The sequence below is a fragment of the Sander lucioperca genome, chromosome 2 (assembly GCF_008315115.2).
Source record: "Sander lucioperca isolate FBNREF2018 chromosome 2, SLUC_FBN_1.2, whole genome shotgun sequence".
Lineage (NCBI taxonomy): Eukaryota > Metazoa > Chordata > Actinopteri > Perciformes > Percidae > Sander > Sander lucioperca.
This window is the reverse complement of record NC_050174.1, coordinates 15085313-15104054: the sequence shown is the minus strand read 5'-3', so window position 1 is coordinate 15104054 and position 18742 is coordinate 15085313. Positions and strand designations below refer to the sequence as shown.

The following is an 18742-nucleotide window of genomic DNA, read 5'->3' as shown; positions in this document are numbered from 1 at the left end:
AAAAATAAAAGACTAAATAGCCTATATACACCAATAACACAATAGACAGACGTATCCAACGTATCTTAGTTACTACATTGGTTATGGAGATAATTGTGGTTTTAGAAACTTTCTTGGAACACCTCTTATAGCAAGGGATTTTAGTTTTAATAATGTAAGTTATGCCAAGATAACGTAGAATGAAGTCAAACAAACAGTAGTGTATGAAATGCCTATGACAGCTGTATACTGTACTGCGTGCTTACTTCCTCAGCGAAGCTGGGATTTCAATACAATCACTTTAACTTCAGCTTTTTTCAAGTGTTAACATAGGAGTAGACAGGGAGAAGCAGCTTGTTGTATGACTCTTCTCTATGTGAATATCAGCTGTATTCTGCCTGCCTTGTGTAGCTGTAGAACATTGCTTCAGGGCCAGGCAGCAAACGATGACTGAAAAGTTTCTGTCATTCCAGGATTAGGCTACACCCAGTTTTGCAATGAACCCAACAACAAATACTCTTTTGAACAAATCATTATAAAAAAAAAAAACATTAAAATCTAGTGGCAAGGGTGTGTTTATTGTAATTGTTTTATTGGTTGCTGTTGTTAATGATGATGTATTCTTAACTCAATCATCCCTGAGGCTTTTCTGTCCTCAGTACTCAGATGTGAAAGAAACGCTCAGCAGGGCCTAGTAAGAGTTCGGTTCTGTTCATCCATGTCCCTGCTGGTTGGTGTTGCATCCAGGGCAGGGATTGCCCTCTCTCTGGGGGGTTGGTGGTGTGGCTGGTTCAGATTCAAGCCATATTCAGGCCACCACCCCATCTGTTGCAGCCAGCTCCCTAGATTCTGCCAGGAGTGTGTTTTGCTCCCCCTGCGTTTTTTTCTTTTGACAGTCAGCCCTGATGAGAGCAAGATCTCATAGAGAATTATTTTGTGCTATTTATTCAGTAGATACAATTAAGTTACTTTGTATGCCTTTTTAATTCAATACTAGATCCCATGTTTACTGTTGGACATAGATTATCTGTTATTGGGCATTCATTTTTGTGTGAGACATAGTAATATCTTTAAAAGTAGAGTAAAGAGACATATGTCACCTACCAGCTTAGTAATTAAGAGCTGCATAATTGTTCTCAGTCTGTGACATGTTGACACCGTTTTATAATGAGTGCCTTTGGTTTTGTAGTGAAACTGATGCATTTAAGGCTGTTTGTTCCTTGGGCTTAGCAGTGCTTGAAACACCCCCTCTAAGCCCCTTTAGCTACTAGTAGGTGTCAGTCTATCCATTCAGCCAAGTTTAGTATAAAAGTGGGACACAGTGAACAGGGCATTCAGTTACAGAAAATGTGTGTATGTGAGCAAGAGGTAGGCAGGCCGGTACACTTCTGATTTCTGGAGAGAAATTAAATGTTCCTTTCATCAGCAAAGTCAGCGTGTACAGCTACACAACAGTGTGTCTGGATCAGACAGGATCAGACAGATGACGTGGCCTTGAACCTTTTCTGAAGGCTTTTTTACTCATGCTGAAACAATAAGTTATTAAATCACCAGTCACCTGGTGTAATCAAATGTGATCATTAATAAACATTTAAGTCCGTTATCAATTACAAAAATATGTTCTTTTTTTAAAGTAAGTCTCTATATTAACTATAGGCTATAAAGCAATATTTTTTTCAATGGAGTTTGGACTTAGGTAGCTCTCATTTAATATATTTGATCAAGTGAATGACAAGTAAAATAAATTTTGATAATTTAATCAATAATAAAAATAATCTTCAGTTTCATCCCTGTCACATTATGACACCCTGCCTTCTCTGGATGTGCAGAGAAGGCAATATGTAATGGTGATGGTGTAGAGCTAGGTTTTGTTTCCCTAAGTCTTTCAACCTCTGGCTGCAACACGTTAGAAGGGCCCCCTCCATTCCCATTGTTGTGTATGGTGTTACTGTGGCCTCCATGCAGATTGTAGTCTGCAAAATTGATAACTGTATATGATTTCTTCAAGCAGCACCCTTGCTTGAATGCCTTTTCATTGTCATGTTTTCAACCCCAGTCCACGTATTCTGTTCATTACATCTGTTAACCTGTGCTGGCATTACCCTCTCCATGTTATTGGGGTCATCATATCAAGATACATACTGTATTATGTAAACAAAAGAGACAAAGTGCTGTACGGATGTCACTGCGAGCTGGTTGATACAATAAACATCTTTTCTAAGTCAGCGGAGTTAGGAAGAAACGGATCATGTCCGGCTTTTTTCTGTTTTATATAATTAAACTGAATATTTTTGGGATAAAGACATCACCTTGGACTTCAAGGCTGGGATGGACATTTTTCATTTTCTGGCATTTTATAAACCTTACGTGTAATCTAGAAAATAATCAGCAGAATTAATCGATAATGAAAATATTCACTAGTTGGAGCTCTATGATTAACTAAGACTTACTGGATGTTACATAACAAGATTTTTCCACACAAGTGGTTTGGAGGAAGGTGTTGCTCTGCAGTTAGTTACGCAGCATGTTGTTGAATCGAGTCGTATGAAGTATGAACCAATAGGAAGGCTGTGGTCTCAAATTTAACTACTGACTTTAGCCAAAGGAAGTAGCAGTAATTTGGAGGGCTTTGCCTGACCCTTTGTTGTCACTGTAAATTCTCTGAGGCTACATCCACACTACGTTTTCATTTTCAAACGTTTTGAAACAAAAATGATCTCTGTCCAAACAAGCCTTTTTAGCGTCGTAGCAGAACTAATCTCCGCCTATTTTAAAACATCTGACAATGCATATCCCATGACCCTGGGCATGTGCATGGTGGTGTAAACAGGAAGCAAACTATCTAACGTTACTCTGCGTCATTGTTTCCAAATGTCTCTGTTTCTGTCCTTCCAGACTTCTACACAACACCGGGGTTTTCAAACCAAAACGGGGTCAGCTGTTTCCAAGGCTAGATCCACACTACTACGTTTTTGTTTAAAAATAAATATATTTTGCTACATTTATGCCTCACGTCCATTCTACTCCGGCATTTTTCGGAAACATTTGGAAGCAGTGCTGCAGTCACTTGCAGCAATGGCGTGTCTCAACGCTCTTCCGGCTACCGCCGCCCAAGACAATTGAGATTGGTGTAAAGAAATGCCAATAAACCAGAACACATTTTTCCTCCTGTCCCGGAATGCTGTGTGGACTAGCCAGACCCTCCTCCACGGCGCTGTGGAGGAGGGTCTGGCAATGCGAGACTAGTGGTGGCCCAACACCTTTTAACATGTCACCCATCTGTTTGGAGTTTGTTGTGAATAGTGTTGTTGATGTGAACTGAACTTTCCTTTTGTAGCTTTTAAATTAAGTCATGCCTGTTCAAGTAGATATGCTTGAAAGGAAACGGTAGCTCCACAGTGTTTTAGAGAAGAAGAATGTTGTCATTTAGCTCTCGTTATGCTGTCCTAATGAGCTTTTGTCATTCATATATTGTAATATTGTGGCTTACTTGTACGTGGCCTTGACATAGTACCTAAATATTTGCGCTAACTCAACTAGTAATGTAGAGATTTATAGGGACTACTACAGCCGTTTCTGATGGAGGATGAGGCTGGGTTGTAAGGTTGACGTCCCTATTGTTCATTCATTTTTCATTGGTTTATGTATTCAAAATGATTGTGTAGCAATGTTAAGTTAGATCATGTCACTTGAAGTGTGTGGTGTGTTGGGTAAAATGTAGTCTTTTATACTACAGAATGTATCATAGCATTATTGTCTAGTCATCGTCAATCAATGTTAACAGATTAAATGTATGCATGTCAAAACTGCAGTTCATTTACTAAGTATAGTGAATGTATTATTTTATTAATACAGTATATGGGATATGTCCACCCTCTTAAGCCAGAGTTTCCTGATCTTTAGAGTACAAACATTTTTTTCCCCCACAACTCTCCCTGTTTTATGACAATATATTTGCTTTTTTTTACATTTTGCCAAATAAAACCATTGTAAGGTAACTCAGTGAAATGTTCAGCAGTCGGGAACACTAAAAGCATCTTTGCTCGCTAGCTCCCTGTGTGACTCCTGAATAATGGATAGGGGAACATGGTGTTTCCCTGGATCATACAGGGAATTTACAGCATACAGTCCACATAGACAAAGATGGGAGGGCTGAGCAGGCTCTTTACGGCTGGTATTATTACGCTGCAGACAGAAAGGCGGAGAGAAGCATACAGGCTCACTGCAGCAGCTGTGCTTGTCTCTATTATCAGCGATTCTCTCCAAAGGGTCATTATCAAAACTCATAGTCAGATCTTACTAAGAGTAGCCTCTGCCTAATGCCAAACATTAAACACTGCTGTGTAACAAGCTGTTTTCATAATTTTGTGTGAAGTTTAGGGCCAGGTTTAGATACTGATAGATAGATACAGTATATTAAACTGACAAAGCAACAGCCTGTGATCCACTATTTGCATTACATGTCACCAAATTCTTCATACATGTAAAACAAGTTCACATCTCAATTTCCTATTTTTTTAATTACAACTTGCACACAGATTCATTTATTTAGCGATAGAATGATAATATAAATATGTATCATTGCGCAAGCTAAAAGATGCTAAACAATAATATTGAATCCCCAGCAGCCACCCAGCCCTATTTGCAGTCAGTGACACTGCAGTACACAGGCAATCAGCGTGTCCTGAGAAAACATTCTTAAAAACGTACAACCCTTTTCAGGTTTTTCCAACCTTACTTCATATATAAAGTTCTAATTTAACAGGCCTATTACTAGGTACAGATCTGATCAGGTGTGCAGGTGGTAATTAGACCTTTTGTAATTACCCTACTAAATACATTACCTTGCTAATGCACAAGGTATTGGTGAAATCAATTTTGTGTGTGTGTGTGTGTGTGTCATTACTAAAACATGAGGTGGTGAGTAGCACATGCATTATTGCTCCACTTAAATTGAAATATTGCCACCGTTGTTGCTACCAAACTTGCAAGGGCCCTAAAATAATTTGGGCCCTAGTTTTTTGTACACTGCCTTCTCTTTTAGGTGTTAGTATGCCTGTCTGATGTTTGTGTTTCTCTTGTCTATGATACTTTCACAGGGCGTATACACCAGGCAATGGTGACCTCACTGAATGAGGACAACGAGAGTGTCACAGTGGAGTGGATAGAAAACGGAGACACAAAAGGGAAAGAGGTAAATGACCATTTATTACCACTCAAAGCACCACCATGTGCTTTTTTTTTTTTCAACAGCAATAAATAATGCATGCAAAGGCATTCAGGAGCTGTGATGATTACACAACCGGTAGAGGTGTGTGTCTCTCCTTTTATAAAACAATCCGATACGTATTTAGATACATGGGCTATGATACGGTTCAGGGTCGATGCATTTTAATATGGGACGATTCAGAGCGATTCGATTCAAGGTTAAAACGATTTGGGACGATTCACTCTGAAAGATACAGTTAATATTCTTTCAATGTGAATACATTCATTTTGCATTATAAATTAAAATAAGCCAATTCTGAAAAAGAAGCATTGCCTGCCTTCAAATAAATATATATTTCGTAAAAGGGACCAGGGAATAGCAAAGCTAGGACACGCTAATAGTATAACTTCAACCTAATTAGCTAGCCACTTAAAACCAAAAAAACATCCACATTAGCTTCATACTAAATAAAGCAGCCTTCTTGCTGCTGTAATCTTAGAGACAGTAACTCAAACACACAGGTCCACGTTACACAACCATTGTGAGCACTCCAATAATAATTAACAGTATTACATGAGTACACGTGAACACAATAATACTGTTGTGAGCGTTAGCATGCGGCTAGCAGACTTTTATGCTAATGTTACTGAACAGATCATATAGCATTAGAACATATTATATAAACTTAACACACCAAAATAAATATCTGTATGTATTTATACCAGTCCACTCGCATGTTTTATGAAAGCACACGTGGATGGATGACTCCCAGACAGCAGCTAGTACAAGTCACAATATCCACAATGTATTCCTCTCACTCCAAAAACGAAACCTAGCAGTCGGCACAGGTATTTTCTACAAACCTAAACTATGGCGCTGATTGACTGATCCCTGCCCCCCCGAACATGAATGACCATGTCCTTCATCACAAAAATGGCAAGGCTTTTGTCTCCCTCGCACATAAACACACACCCGTCTCTTTCAACGGCTTTGCAAAACACCGCAGCAGCCTTGTTGAGTTGACAGCAAGCTTCAGTCAACCAATTCGTAACATTGGAACCAGGCCATCAGCCGAAGCTTGGTCCAGTTAGATCGATCGAGGGTTCTGTGTATCGATGTAGTCGTATCTGGGATAATACAACCAGATACCGGTTCGTATCGGCCGATCAGCTGATGTGCGTGAACTAACAGTCTGTAACTCTGTCATATGGCCCACACAGTGTATACCTAACAGTATATCCCACTTCTCAGCAATGAATCCTCACTGTATGTTGTGTTTATTTCATATATTTGCTATAGATAGACCCACTAATATATTGCCCTGGTGTAGTGAGATGCTGTAAAGTGGTATGGTATTAACATTTCATTTGGACAGTGAATTGATATCTAGTAAATCATTATCTTCCATCATCTGAAGCTCTCTATCTGTATTTTCCCTTCTCTCTTTTTCACTTTCTCCTTCTGTTTCTCTGGTTAACTGAACGTCGAACAATAATATTGCTGATTACAACATTTAGGCTACCAAATCTTGAATGAAAAAATCACATTATCACACTGTGATTGTGACTATTTGGTACCACAGACTTAACCTACGTAGTGGCTGGTAAAAGTTCATAGTTTCCTCATTCAGACAGCAGCTTTCATCAGCTTGTATTTTTGTCACTTACAATGTACTACAATGGTAAATAAATTCATAGTTGAAAAGCAAGCCAATAAGGACCTGTATGTATGTTTTTAAAAAGTGATATAGTAGGTTAAAAAAATATGTTAATTAATTTAGTACTTGTTAAAAAGTAAGCTTATTGGTGGTCGTTGAGAATGACTGCTTTAGATCTGGTCTTGAGCCCATAGAAGTATGGCAAATTACACTGCATCAGTTGTTTGTTGCTCACTAATAAACGCTCACGAGCTACTAATAGAAGCATAATTGTTTTTATCTCTGGGCTATGGGGGATATCAGGTCATTCAAGTCAAAGTCCAAGTGAAGTCTCAAGTCATTGGTGTTGAAGTCAAAGTCAAGATGCAAGTCTATTTTATTTTATTTTATTTTATTTTATCAAGTCAACATTAAAGTCATTAGATTGTGATACAAGTCTGACTGATGTGAAGCCCAAACCTCTGCTACAGCCTGTCTCTCTGCTTGTTTGCTTACAGGGAGACTATTAAACAAATTACAAAATTACTACAAATTAAAAGCTGAGCTGTACTGTGTTGTAGAAATGACTTGCAGTGCTCATAAAACAGTTTTAAACTCTTTTTTTCATGTTTTACAGCATTGAATGGTGAATGTAATTCAGTTGTTTTTGACATGTCAGCAAAGTGAAAACAAAGCTCTACAATTTGTCTAACTTAAAGCTTTAGTGCGTAACTTTTTGATATTATTGAACGTCCGTTACATTCAAGCCATTGCCAAATGAGTTGCTACAAAGCTAATTAAGACTATCAGCTCCACACAACTCTCTCTGTATTTCTCAGTATGGCTATGTTCAGAAGATTGTGGCGTCCTGTGACTTTCCCGCGCAGAAGCTCGGGTGAAGATAATTACCTCTTCTGAAGAGTCCATCATGTTTTTTTAATCCTCCGTGTCGTCTTTGGCTACTAGCAACTGTGTGGAGGAGGGGGGTGGGGGGCGCGTGCGCGATCACGGAAGGCTTGTATCATGTGTGACGCGCCGACAGTGTTGTTGTCATTACTTAGAATTCCTCATGGGGACGACAGAAACTACTCACTATAGCTTTAAGTACAAATTAAGTACAGGCTTTTCTAGGATTGATTCAGAGGATTTTTATATTGAATGTATGTGAACATGTAGTGAAAACATGAATAGAGTGTTACACTGTCTTATGCCAAACATCGGTTAATTGGCATTTATGTAATCTGTTGGCATTAATACCCCTCTCGGACAGATTGACTTGGAGAGTATATTTGCACTTAACCCAGATGTGGCTCCAGATGAGGAAATTGCCCCTAGTCCAGAGACTCCACCCCCACCTACACCGACATGCGTGAAGGTCAATAAAATTGCAAAGGTGAGTACACACAAGTTGTAGTAACAAATCGGTGTAATATAGTTTAGATTGTTTAAAAGAAAACGCAACTTTCTTTCTTTTTTCATTCCCTCCTCCATGTGAGGGACAGTGCATCTAAAGTGCTCAGACTGGCTCAGGTAGTTATGTGGCAGCAGTTTACTGGACCTTAATATAGAACCTGGATCCTTCGAGGTAACCAACTAATTGGTCCTGTTAAGTACACTGTGTGTGTTGCACAGTAGATTAGGACTGTCACTGCACCATGTTGTCACGTTAACACTGGGATTAATTTGGTAAACATTGCACTGGGGATTTAACCTGCTATACAATACAATTTGATTTTAGTTTTCAACATATAACACATTTAAAGTGAAAAACTGTGAGGCAATGTAAAATAAGATGATGTTGCTCGAACATAAATAACTACTCTAATAGGATACTGTACTTTTGGCCTGTAACCATTTTATAATTGAAGTACTTTTTGGTTGTGTAGCTCCATAACCTGTAAAGTAGATTATGTGATAAAGTAGATCCATAACCTGTACAATAATCATCCTAACAAAAAATATACAGGGAGTTTTAGCCTTTTGTGATTTGGACAAGGTCTACTCTAATTCCTTTTTTAAATATACTTTAAGATGCATGCATTAGCAGCGTCATCACAAACAGTGTTGATAAAGGAGGCCTCAGTACTCGTTACTAATCTGAATCTCAGGCTTTGTCTATTTCTGTATCTCTACTACATTGCAGAGGCAGGGCAAAAGGGGCTGAAAACTAAATGAAAAAAAAGTATGCGTTTCCTTTTTCAGGTCCAGAACAGCTATGAATTATGTAGAAGTGAAATTAGGATTCACTAAACCCTAATCCTCTTAGCTAGAATATTTTACTGTAGCTTTTGTTTTTTTCTTGCAGAACCGTCGGACGATAGCACCTACTAAGAATGACGCTCCGTCCAGGGATAATAGAGGTTTGTTTCATGCACTTCTCTGGGAATAGTTAAATTACACTGGTCACACCAGTGACCGTTGACAACCGGTTGTCTGGCGTGACATGTCCCGGAAAAAAATGCTGTATTACAGTTTTTTCTCCATTGTATACACACAAAAAATGGAACTATGCGCATAATTCTGAAAACTTGAAGCTCATGTATCAACTACAAGGCTCCAGACCATAGAAATTGAATTAATTCTATTTTTTTTTAATCATTATTAATCTTTTGTGGTTTTGTGTTTTCAGGGATTCCGACCCGGGCCAGACAACCACAGCCTCAACAACCAGAGCCTGCACCCCCACCCCCATCTCTGCAGCCTACACAGCTCACTCACGCTCAGCAGCAACAACAACTGCAGAATGGTAACATGATCAAAACACTCATTTGTTTTATGATTAACCTAAGCTGTGATTCTCCAGAAAATAATGTTTTCAGCGAACTAGTTGTAAACATTTGGCCTAAAGTTAACAAACTCATAAGGGGGTTGAAATCCAAATCCAGATATGATCTTCTTTATAAAAAAAAAAAAAAAAAAAAAAAAGATATTGATGATAAAAATTTTATCAAATGAATTGTGAACAATTCCATCGCTTTTTAACATTTACAGTATTTTTGATTAATTGGTTTAGGCCATCTATAAAACTATTAATGTGTCATGTTTTTGTTGACCGCATGTTTATCACAGAATCCTCACATCACCTGCTATCCAGAAAGGAGTTTGGACAGCTTTGTATGTATCACCTGCATGCTTCCCCTGCCCTCAATGCCTTATGGTGATTCTAATAGCGTTCCCAATAGAAACTGAGAGTCCTCTAGTCTTAAGAGAAAATTGTACACCCAAAATGTCTGCCAGATACTATTCCGAGCTGTGGTGTGGTGGGAAAGTAGCACAAACACAATCCATCCAGCAGACAGGCTTTCTGGGTATTAGACGGGGAAAAAATGTTTGTGCTGCTGGCTGACTGCACTCTGTCTTTTCCCTGTCTGATTTTTGCTGAGTCACACACAAGTACACGTGTGGAAAAGCCTGTGGCACTGTGCGTTACTTCTCAAAGCTCAGACGACAACAATAACCTTTCTTTATCTCCCATTCCATCCAATCGCTCACTGTCATTTGATGAAATAAGGGGAGAAAGAGGGAAAGGCTTAGCTCTCCCAACACCTGTGAGACAGAGCAACCCTCAAGTAGTGATGGTGCTGCATCCCTCTTATACTGCCTTGTCCAGCTGCTGACCCAGCTCATCTTCTCCTCCCAGATTAGGGTAGATTATTAATCCCTCTGCTCTGATAGTCTGGGTTGTCAGGGACTGGAGCCAACGGGAGGCCAGGAGTGTATTACAGAGCTGCGGCCAGGCTTTACAGTGGGAAGCTGGGGCTGTAGCAGCGAGCCAGAGCTAATCAGATAACACTGTTTTTTATGAACTCTGCAAGCAATCAGAAGGGGCTTTTTACTCACATGTTTGCTAACTTGTGTTCTCTTATTATGGTTACTAATAGTTTGTGATTGACCTGAAACACCACTAATCTGTGGGTGTGCTGTGCTGGGAGATTTGGAATCAGCTTCTCTTTGATTACTGGTAGATTTAAATAATTTCCACCTCTAATTTCAAGTAATTGGAGTAATACAGGGTACATATTGCACAATGTGAATGATTTATTGTAGCAGTCCCTCAGTCCAGTTGTGTTTTAGGATGCAGATAGAACGTATACGCGAGGAGAGAAGATTTTGAACATACTGTATAGGCCTTTTATTTATGTAGAGAAAGAAGCTAGTGTTACACTGGAGGCAGTTTGCGCCAGCCACTGCATCCTTTGTGCTTGAGCACTATCCCTGTTCTGCTTTGTTAAAAATAGCCCAAAGTCTCCCTTCTGTTTGAAGGACTACCATGAGAAAGGAAAGACTCGCTGGGAGAAAGATACTGGTCAAGCCAAGGGAAAAGACTGAGGAAGTAGAAGAAACCGTTTGGAGGGAGAATAAGAGAGCAAGAGACCATTTTACAAAGAGAGGCTGTTGGCATATCCTGTGAACGGCAGTAGAGTGACTGTTTCCCTTGTCTTTATGGCAGCGCGGAGGAAGTCAAACTGCGTGAAGGAGGTGGAGAAACTGCAGGAGAAGAGAGAGAGGCGCCGGCTTCAGCAACAGGAGCTCAGGGAGAAGAGAGCTCAGGTACATCAATTTCATTCGCCTTTATCCTTCTTAATAAACAGAATATTATATTCAATCTTCATACCCACTTACGCTCTTGACATTGAGATGGTAGATTAAAATATATTACAATGATCTACCTATTGGTGAATTAGCTGACACCTCACTCTGTCACTTTGTTACTCCTTCAGGAGGTGGATACCACCATCCCTAACTATGAGATCATGTATATGATCCGAGATTTCCGAGCCAGTCTAGACTACCGGCCCCTGACCACCGCAGATCTGGTGAGTGGATGTAGCTTCTCCTTCTCTCCTGATTGTTCGGTGTTGACCCTAACGGAAGAATATAATGAAATTGTCTTTGTTGCGCTGTCCAGATTGAAGAGCACAGAATATGCGTTTGTGTGAGGAAACGTCCACTCAACAAGAAAGGTAAGGTCTTCCGTTGGTAACAACATTGTGACCAGTCATTGTGTTATCTTTTTTTAAAACGTTTTCCTCCAAAGTATTATTGCGATTGAGAGTCGTGCCTCTGCTGGGTTCCAGAGTTGTCCATGAAGGATTTGGATGTGATCACCATCCCCAGTAAAGACGTAGTGATGGTTCATGAACCTAAACAAAAAGTGGACCTGACCCGCTACCTGGAGAACCAGACCTTCCGCTTTGACTACGCCTTTGATGACAGCACCACCAATGAGATGGTTTACAGGTCTGTAACAACAGTTGTTATACGTTAGTTAATGTAGTCCGTATGATGAGGAGAATGCGTTGTTTTACAGATTTGAATTAACGTGTTTTTTTGTTGGTGTCCATAATTGTTAGATGTTACATCTTGCTTTTGCAGATGGAGTATTGAATAAATGTGTGTTCTGTCTCAACCTGCAGGTTCACTGCCAGACCTCTAGTGGAGACCATTTTTGAGAGGGGCATGGCCACCTGCTTTGCCTACGGGCAGACAGGCAGTGGGAAAACGCACGTGAGTCACGCTCAATGACTCCTTAAAAAGCCAAAACCACATCACTTACTAGGGATCAAACCTAATGTTTCCTATTGAGAGTTTTGCTCTATTTTAATTCACTTGTATGCAATTTAAAAATACTTATATTGTGTGTTCTGTATTTTAGACTATGGGTGGAGATTTTTCGGGGAAGAACCAAGACTGCTCTAAAGGAATTTATGCATTAGCTGGTAAGTCAATGAGTTGTTTTTTTTGTGCTAGTGTGTTGTGTTCTAGTGAGTAAAGGCGTTCAAATAAAATGTGTTTGGTTATTAAATTATAAAGGGCTTGGCTTGGTCTGGTGCAATTTTTAGATCTCTCGTCTCTTTCCACGCAGCTCGGGATGTATTTCTCATGTTGAAGAAACCCAACTACAAGAAGTTAGATCTACAAGTGTACGCAACCTTCTTTGAAATCTACAGCGGAAAGGCGAGTGATATGTTGTCATTTGTTTGGTTTTTGCTTCCACCCCCTAAAAAAATAAGACGTGAAGTAATGCTGACTGTGTGTTTGTATTGTTAGGTGTTCGACCTGCTGAATCGTAAAGCCAAGCTGAGGGTGCTGGAGGATGGGAAACAGCAGGTGCAGGTTGTGGGGCTTCAGGAGAAGGACGTCAAATGCACAGAGGAGGTCTTGAAACTCATAGAAGTGGGCAACAGCTGCAGGTATAACAACAGAAACGTTGTCCATCTAGCTGTTGTTAGTGGTGCAAGACTTAGAATTAGAGCTGGGCGATATGGAGAAAATCAAATATCCCCATATTTTTGACCAAATACCTCCATATCGATATTTTGACAATATTGTAGGGTTGACAATTGGTGCTTTCACAAAATATGCACACAATGAGATTTTTGATAAATAATCATCAATTATGTTGATATAATAACTATGTGGGTAAAGGCAAATAATAGAACAGCTAGAACAGTCTGGTGTGTTCAGAAAATTACATCACTTTACTGTAATGCAGCCTTTAAAACCAGGAAAAGACAACACTCGTATCATATCAGGATATTACGATATCCAAAATTTAAGACAATATCTAGCCTCATATATCGATATCGATATAATATTGATATATTGCCCAGCCCTACTTAGAATTCTTGTTTGTTCATTACATGTTATTATGATCACAGCATTACACTTATTTTTGTTCAGCATGAAATGAGTCGTGCAAATGTCTTGTAATAGAATAACATATTTTTGTACACCATGTTCATGGCAAATAACAGAAAGTCGTGCACATTTTTTTTTTTGCCTCTTCCCTCTCCTGCGTTTGTTCTTTTCTTGCTCTCTTCGCCTTTTGCTCCTTCCTCTCACTCCCAGAACATCAGGGCAGACATCCGCCAACGCACACTCCTCTCGCAGCCACGCCGTTTTCCAGATCATTCTTCGGAGGAAGGGGAAGATGCACGGAAAGTTCTCCCTCATCGACCTCGCAGGTAATGAGAGGGGGGCTGATACATCGAGTGCTGACCGCCAAACTCGTCTGGAGGGAGCTGAGATCAACAAAAGCCTGCTGGCCCTGAAGGTTTGTGGGCAGCTGCCAAGCATTTCTGGCTACTTTAGCAGCAACATACACAGTGATTCCAATGAGATATTTTGGATTTAGCATACAATGTGTCTCTGCTTTTCTTGTTTCAGGAGTGTATCAGGGCTCTTGGCCGTAACAAGCCTCACACCCCATTCAGAGCCAGTAAGCTCACCCAGGTCCTGAGGGACTCGTTCATCGGGGAAAATTCGCGCACATGCATGGTCAGTTTGTTGCCTTTATTAATATCCTATGTCCATGTCTTCCTTTCTCTTCCAGATTATATTACTTTCAATTATCTTCTCTTTCTCTGCACAGATTGCAACAATCTCTCCTGGCATGACATCCTGCGAGAATACCCTCAACACACTACGCTACGCCAACAGGTGGGAATATGTTAACCTACGACAGTGATTTGGACAGTGTGTTATTGCCACAGGAACCAACAGAAATTATGGAATGTTATGAAATCATAGCTCCTTTAATTCCTCTTTAATCCCCAGTATCTTTTGTATGGATTGAAATTAGCTGTATCAATGTTGTTATTGTACATGTCTCTGCCTACTCTCAGTAGTTCTGTCTGACTCTCTGGTATCCGCTCTCTCTCCTCTTTTTTCCTGCTTTGTTTCCCCATTTCTCTCCCGCCCTCTGCTCCTCTGTGCCATGGTGTGGCTGGCATCGCTGTGTAGAGTGAAGGAGTTCGGGATTAGTCCGTCAGACATCCCCTTCTCTCAGGGCGGTCAGGGGAGTCGCTCTGAGCACTCGCCCACCAATACCTTTGAGTACGATGACTTTGCTGATACCTCTCCCAGCAGGTCAAGCACTCCTCAAAGCACAGAACTACACACGCACGCACACACACACACACACACAGACCAACCACGATGCATGTGCTCCCTCCAGGTATTTATTACGATAAACAACCATGATGTCATCTTGGTGTCTTTCATTCATTTCATCAGCTGTTCACCGTGGAAAGCTAGTGAAATCTATTTTCCATCTGCATGACGGGACACTTTTCATCCTCCTCCCCCTGCTTCAACTTTTTATCTTTGGCTAAGCTGTGGACACAACCTTTTTTTTTTCTTTTCACCGACTCCTGAAGAACAATACTGTACTATAATCTGTCTGCCCACGTGGGTGTGTCTTCTATTTGTTCTGTGTGACACCACCAACCGGTGAAAGCTGGGTGTGATTAGTCACAATGAATACATGGTGGTTTAAAACTTGACTTAATGAGGTGTCAGCTGCTGTTTTGCGCCAATAGTGACACTGAAGCGTTCACAAAGCTGTTCAGTAAAAGCACCCAGGATCAGCTTTTGTTTGAAGAAACTCAGCAGGTAATCCCTCTTACATAGTCCAAATGAATTAGCGCTGTACCTGCAGGCTGGGAACAGGGCGGTAATACCTCATCAGCTCCGTGAGGTTTCATTAAAGGTCCCATGGCATGAAAATTTCACTTTATGAGGTTTTTTAACATTAATATGAGTTCCCCCAGCCTGCCTATGGTCCCCCAGTGGCTAGAAATGGTGATAGGTGTAAACCGAGCCCTGGGTATCCTGCCTATCTCCTTATGAGCTCATAAGGAGCAAGATTACCTCCCCTTTCTCTGCTTTGCCCGCCCAGAGAATTTGGCTCACCCATGAGAGAGAGACATCATGGCTTTCAAACGAGCAAAGTTGCAGTTGGTCAAGGCCACACCCCCACTCTCCACCTTGCCCCCCTCTCTCCTCCTCAATAGCTACAGACACATAAATGGCACATACTAAGCTCATTGTGGGACTGGCTCTAGTGGCTGTAATTCTGCACCAAGGTTGAATTTCGGGAAAGAGACTTCAGATACAGTATTAGGGGACCACTAAGGTCTATATAAAAGAGACTTCACATACAGTATTAGGGGACCACCAAGGTCTATATAAAAGCATCCAAAGAGCACCATGTCATGGGACCTTTAAAGCCATTAGAGCCAACACAGTCATCTTTCCCCATGCATGATGTCACCGCTGTCATGATGCTACCATCCCGTGCTGTTTGTGAACGCCTTTGACCCCCACACAGTTAACGTCACACCCCAAATCAAACAGCAGCCATGTTAGAGTGGGTCTGCGTTGTGAAGAAAACGGTCCCAACCGGCTCAATGTCTTCTCTCTGCAGGGTGAAGGAGCTGACAGTGGACACCAACCAAGTAATGGAGGGGGTTCGACCCACCATCCATGCTGTCGACCAGCTGGATCTTTTGGACGAGGACTGGCTGAGTATTTCGCCGCAGAGAGACGATCTCAAATTGCTCTGTGAGCAGAATGTAAGTACACAAGGTCTCACAGTATATGGAACATCATATCACAATATCAATATACAGCAGCTTGTGATGTAATTAATTTTGTAGAAAATTAAGAAACTGTTTAAAATAAATAATCATACTTGTGATTTTGGCTCATCCAAATAATCAAGTACCTGTCACCAAAAAATATTAGAATTAGAATAGAAAGAAAAGATAGAAAATATCTAATTGTGATTATGTTGACTGATATGGCGATTGCGATATGATTCACGGTAATGGAGGGAATGATCATTTTTGTATCAGTCATTTTCACCCAAAAATAATATTTAAAAAAAATAAAGTGATTAGAGTGTGATTTTTGCGAGGATCTGTACCAAACAGGGATATTTTCTTTAGTCTGTAGGATAGACCACAATACTTCATTCAGAATCGTTTGACACATATTTTGCCTTTAACAAATATTGCACCTCTCTGTGATTTGGATATTGCACTAGTCCATATTGCGATTTCGATGAAATTGCAATTAATTGTGCAGCCCTAGTTGAGGAGCCTAATAGTTGAGATATATATAGACCTTGTTGCTTGCGAGAAAGTCGAAAGAGAATGTTTTGAGCCTTTTAAAGAATCAACATTATTTATAAATGAACGGTAATGTCCACTGGGATTCTAGCAGTACCTGCTGAAGCCATGTTACACCTGTGTCCCTTGTTGACCCTGTAAATATGTTTCCCAGGAGGAGGAAGTGTCTCCCCAGCTCTTTACCTTCCACGAGGCAGTGTCTCAGTTAGTGGAGATGGAGGAGCAGGTCCTGGAGGACCACCGAGCTGTTTTTCAGGTCAGAACACTGAAGAAGACATGACAACACAACCGTTGAATTACTCTCGCTCACTTCCTTATGTCCACATAGACAAAGACCGATGTGTCATCTGCTTTTAAGGACGTTTGTAATGTCTGTACACATTCATGAAGGTCTGCAAATACAATGCTAGATTCCCACTTTGACATGTCTAAACAGTGTAAATATTAAAGACAGGGTTGGTAACTTTTTCCAATATACACTTTTTTATATATTGTTTGAAATGTTTTTTTACATCCGTCATCTGTAGCTGCTGTAATCTTGTAAAAACGCCAACCAATCACTGCCTCATGGTCCGCTTGGGAAGAACCAATGAAATGCCTCCTTGCCCCCTGGAGATGCTACTTTCATATCTTAGCTAGCTTGTCAACATTACCAACCCTGGCTTTAAACAGAAGCAGTTTTCCATGTTCTTCCCTAGAAATTGTAACACTTCTAACAAATGCATTGGTAACATCTGTGTGAAGGCTGTAATAACTAAGAGGACATTCTTCTGTGCTTCTGGGACGATTTCATCTCTGCCTGTCATAGACTGAATATGCACTTGTATGTGTCCTCTGTGAGCAGGAGTCAATCCGGTGGCTGGAAGATGAGAAGGTGCTGCTGGAGATGACAGAGGAGGTGGATTATGACGTGGAGTCGTACGCCACTCAACTGGAGCAGATCCTCGACCAGAAGATAGATATCCTCACCGAGCTCCGAGGTATGACTGAAACACGCGTTTGCCCGTCGATGACAATACATCCTGCTCCAGCAAACACTAACCACTTTTTTTTTTTATTTTTTTTTTTACGATCATGTCTTTTCCTCTCAGATAAAGTGAAGTCATTCCGCTCTACACTCCAGGAGGAGGAGCAAGCCAGTAAGCAGATCAATCCCAAGAGGCCACGTGCTCTTTAGAGGCTGAAGAGATTTAAGTGGCACATACAGAAGCATAACCACTAGATGTTCGGCACTACTCGGGCTGTCTCTAGCAGCTGTGAACATACGAATAAAAGGACTGTCTGATGTACCAACAGGCTCAAGGTGCATTTGTTATGATCCCTCTCCTTACAAAACTGGCTGTTCCCCACTATGGTCTCATTAGAAAACGTAGGAAGGAAAATAGTTTTATTTCCTTTGTGAAGAATGTTTAGTCTGCCCTCTCTGTTCTCATTAAATTATTTTCTTTTATACTTGTTTGTACTTTCTTTAAACTGAATACTTTGACCTGGTTTCAGAAGAGATCTTCATTGAGTATGATTTTAAGGTTTACTACACAAAACCAGTATTTGATTTCTGGCTGACATGTCTGCATGTGCACTCTGTGAAAGCTTATGTACGCCACTGTCCTCAGTTTTCATGCTTCTAGGTCCTCCGTTGACATTGTAAAGTTATCTCATTACAAGTGGTCTCTTCTCTTTCTTCCTTCTCAGAGCTTTTACCAGAATGGAAGAAGCCTTTAACCACATTTTCCTTGTGTCCCTGAGAGGTTTTTACATGTAGTTTACTTCAGTTTGTGCCATGTCGTTCTACGTGGCAACTGACTTAAAAGCTCATACTTAACATAAAAAAAAACATGTTTTCCACCCGTTTAACACTTTGTTATAAAACTGAAACTAGAAAAAACTGCTATTAATAAATGTATAGTGAAGACCACCGACCTACCAACGGTTATGTTTCTCAGTGTTTGCACCGGATGTAATGCTGGATGAAGTAATAAAGATTCATGTGTTTCATTTAAA

The 18742-nt window shown here is 40.5% G+C and overlaps 1 protein-coding gene across 3 annotated transcripts in view; it reads left to right on the top strand.

Moving 5' to 3' along the window:
• Nucleotides 1–18742, top strand: part of LOC116056707 (kinesin-like protein KIF2A) — a 19769-nt gene extending 1027 nt beyond the window's left edge. The window contains exons 2-22 of one of the 3 annotated variants that reach the window (XM_031309011.2): nucleotides 5079–5173; nucleotides 8095–8217; nucleotides 9130–9184; nucleotides 9454–9570; nucleotides 9894–9938; nucleotides 11275–11375; nucleotides 11546–11641; nucleotides 11734–11788; nucleotides 11903–12065; nucleotides 12242–12332; nucleotides 12481–12544; nucleotides 12691–12782; nucleotides 12876–13018; nucleotides 13677–13881; nucleotides 13995–14105; nucleotides 14200–14267; nucleotides 14571–14696; nucleotides 16036–16183; nucleotides 16896–16997; nucleotides 17586–17721; nucleotides 17833–18742. In XM_031309011.2, coding sequence (XP_031164871.1) covers nucleotides 5079–5173; nucleotides 8095–8217; nucleotides 9130–9184; nucleotides 9454–9570; nucleotides 9894–9938; nucleotides 11275–11375; nucleotides 11546–11641; nucleotides 11734–11788; nucleotides 11903–12065; nucleotides 12242–12332; nucleotides 12481–12544; nucleotides 12691–12782; nucleotides 12876–13018; nucleotides 13677–13881; nucleotides 13995–14105; nucleotides 14200–14267; nucleotides 14571–14696; nucleotides 16036–16183; nucleotides 16896–16997; nucleotides 17586–17721; nucleotides 17833–17918 — 2222 coding nt within the window. In that variant the 3' untranslated portion in view covers nucleotides 17919–18742. The remainder of the gene's footprint in view (nucleotides 1–5078; nucleotides 5174–8094; nucleotides 8218–9129; nucleotides 9185–9453; nucleotides 9571–9893; nucleotides 9939–11274; nucleotides 11376–11545; nucleotides 11642–11733; nucleotides 11789–11902; nucleotides 12066–12241; nucleotides 12333–12480; nucleotides 12545–12690; nucleotides 12783–12875; nucleotides 13019–13676; nucleotides 13882–13994; nucleotides 14106–14199; nucleotides 14268–14570; nucleotides 14697–16035; nucleotides 16184–16895; nucleotides 16998–17585; nucleotides 17722–17832) is intronic. The other 2 variants (XM_031309012.2, XM_031309013.2) reach the window with 2 other exon arrangements.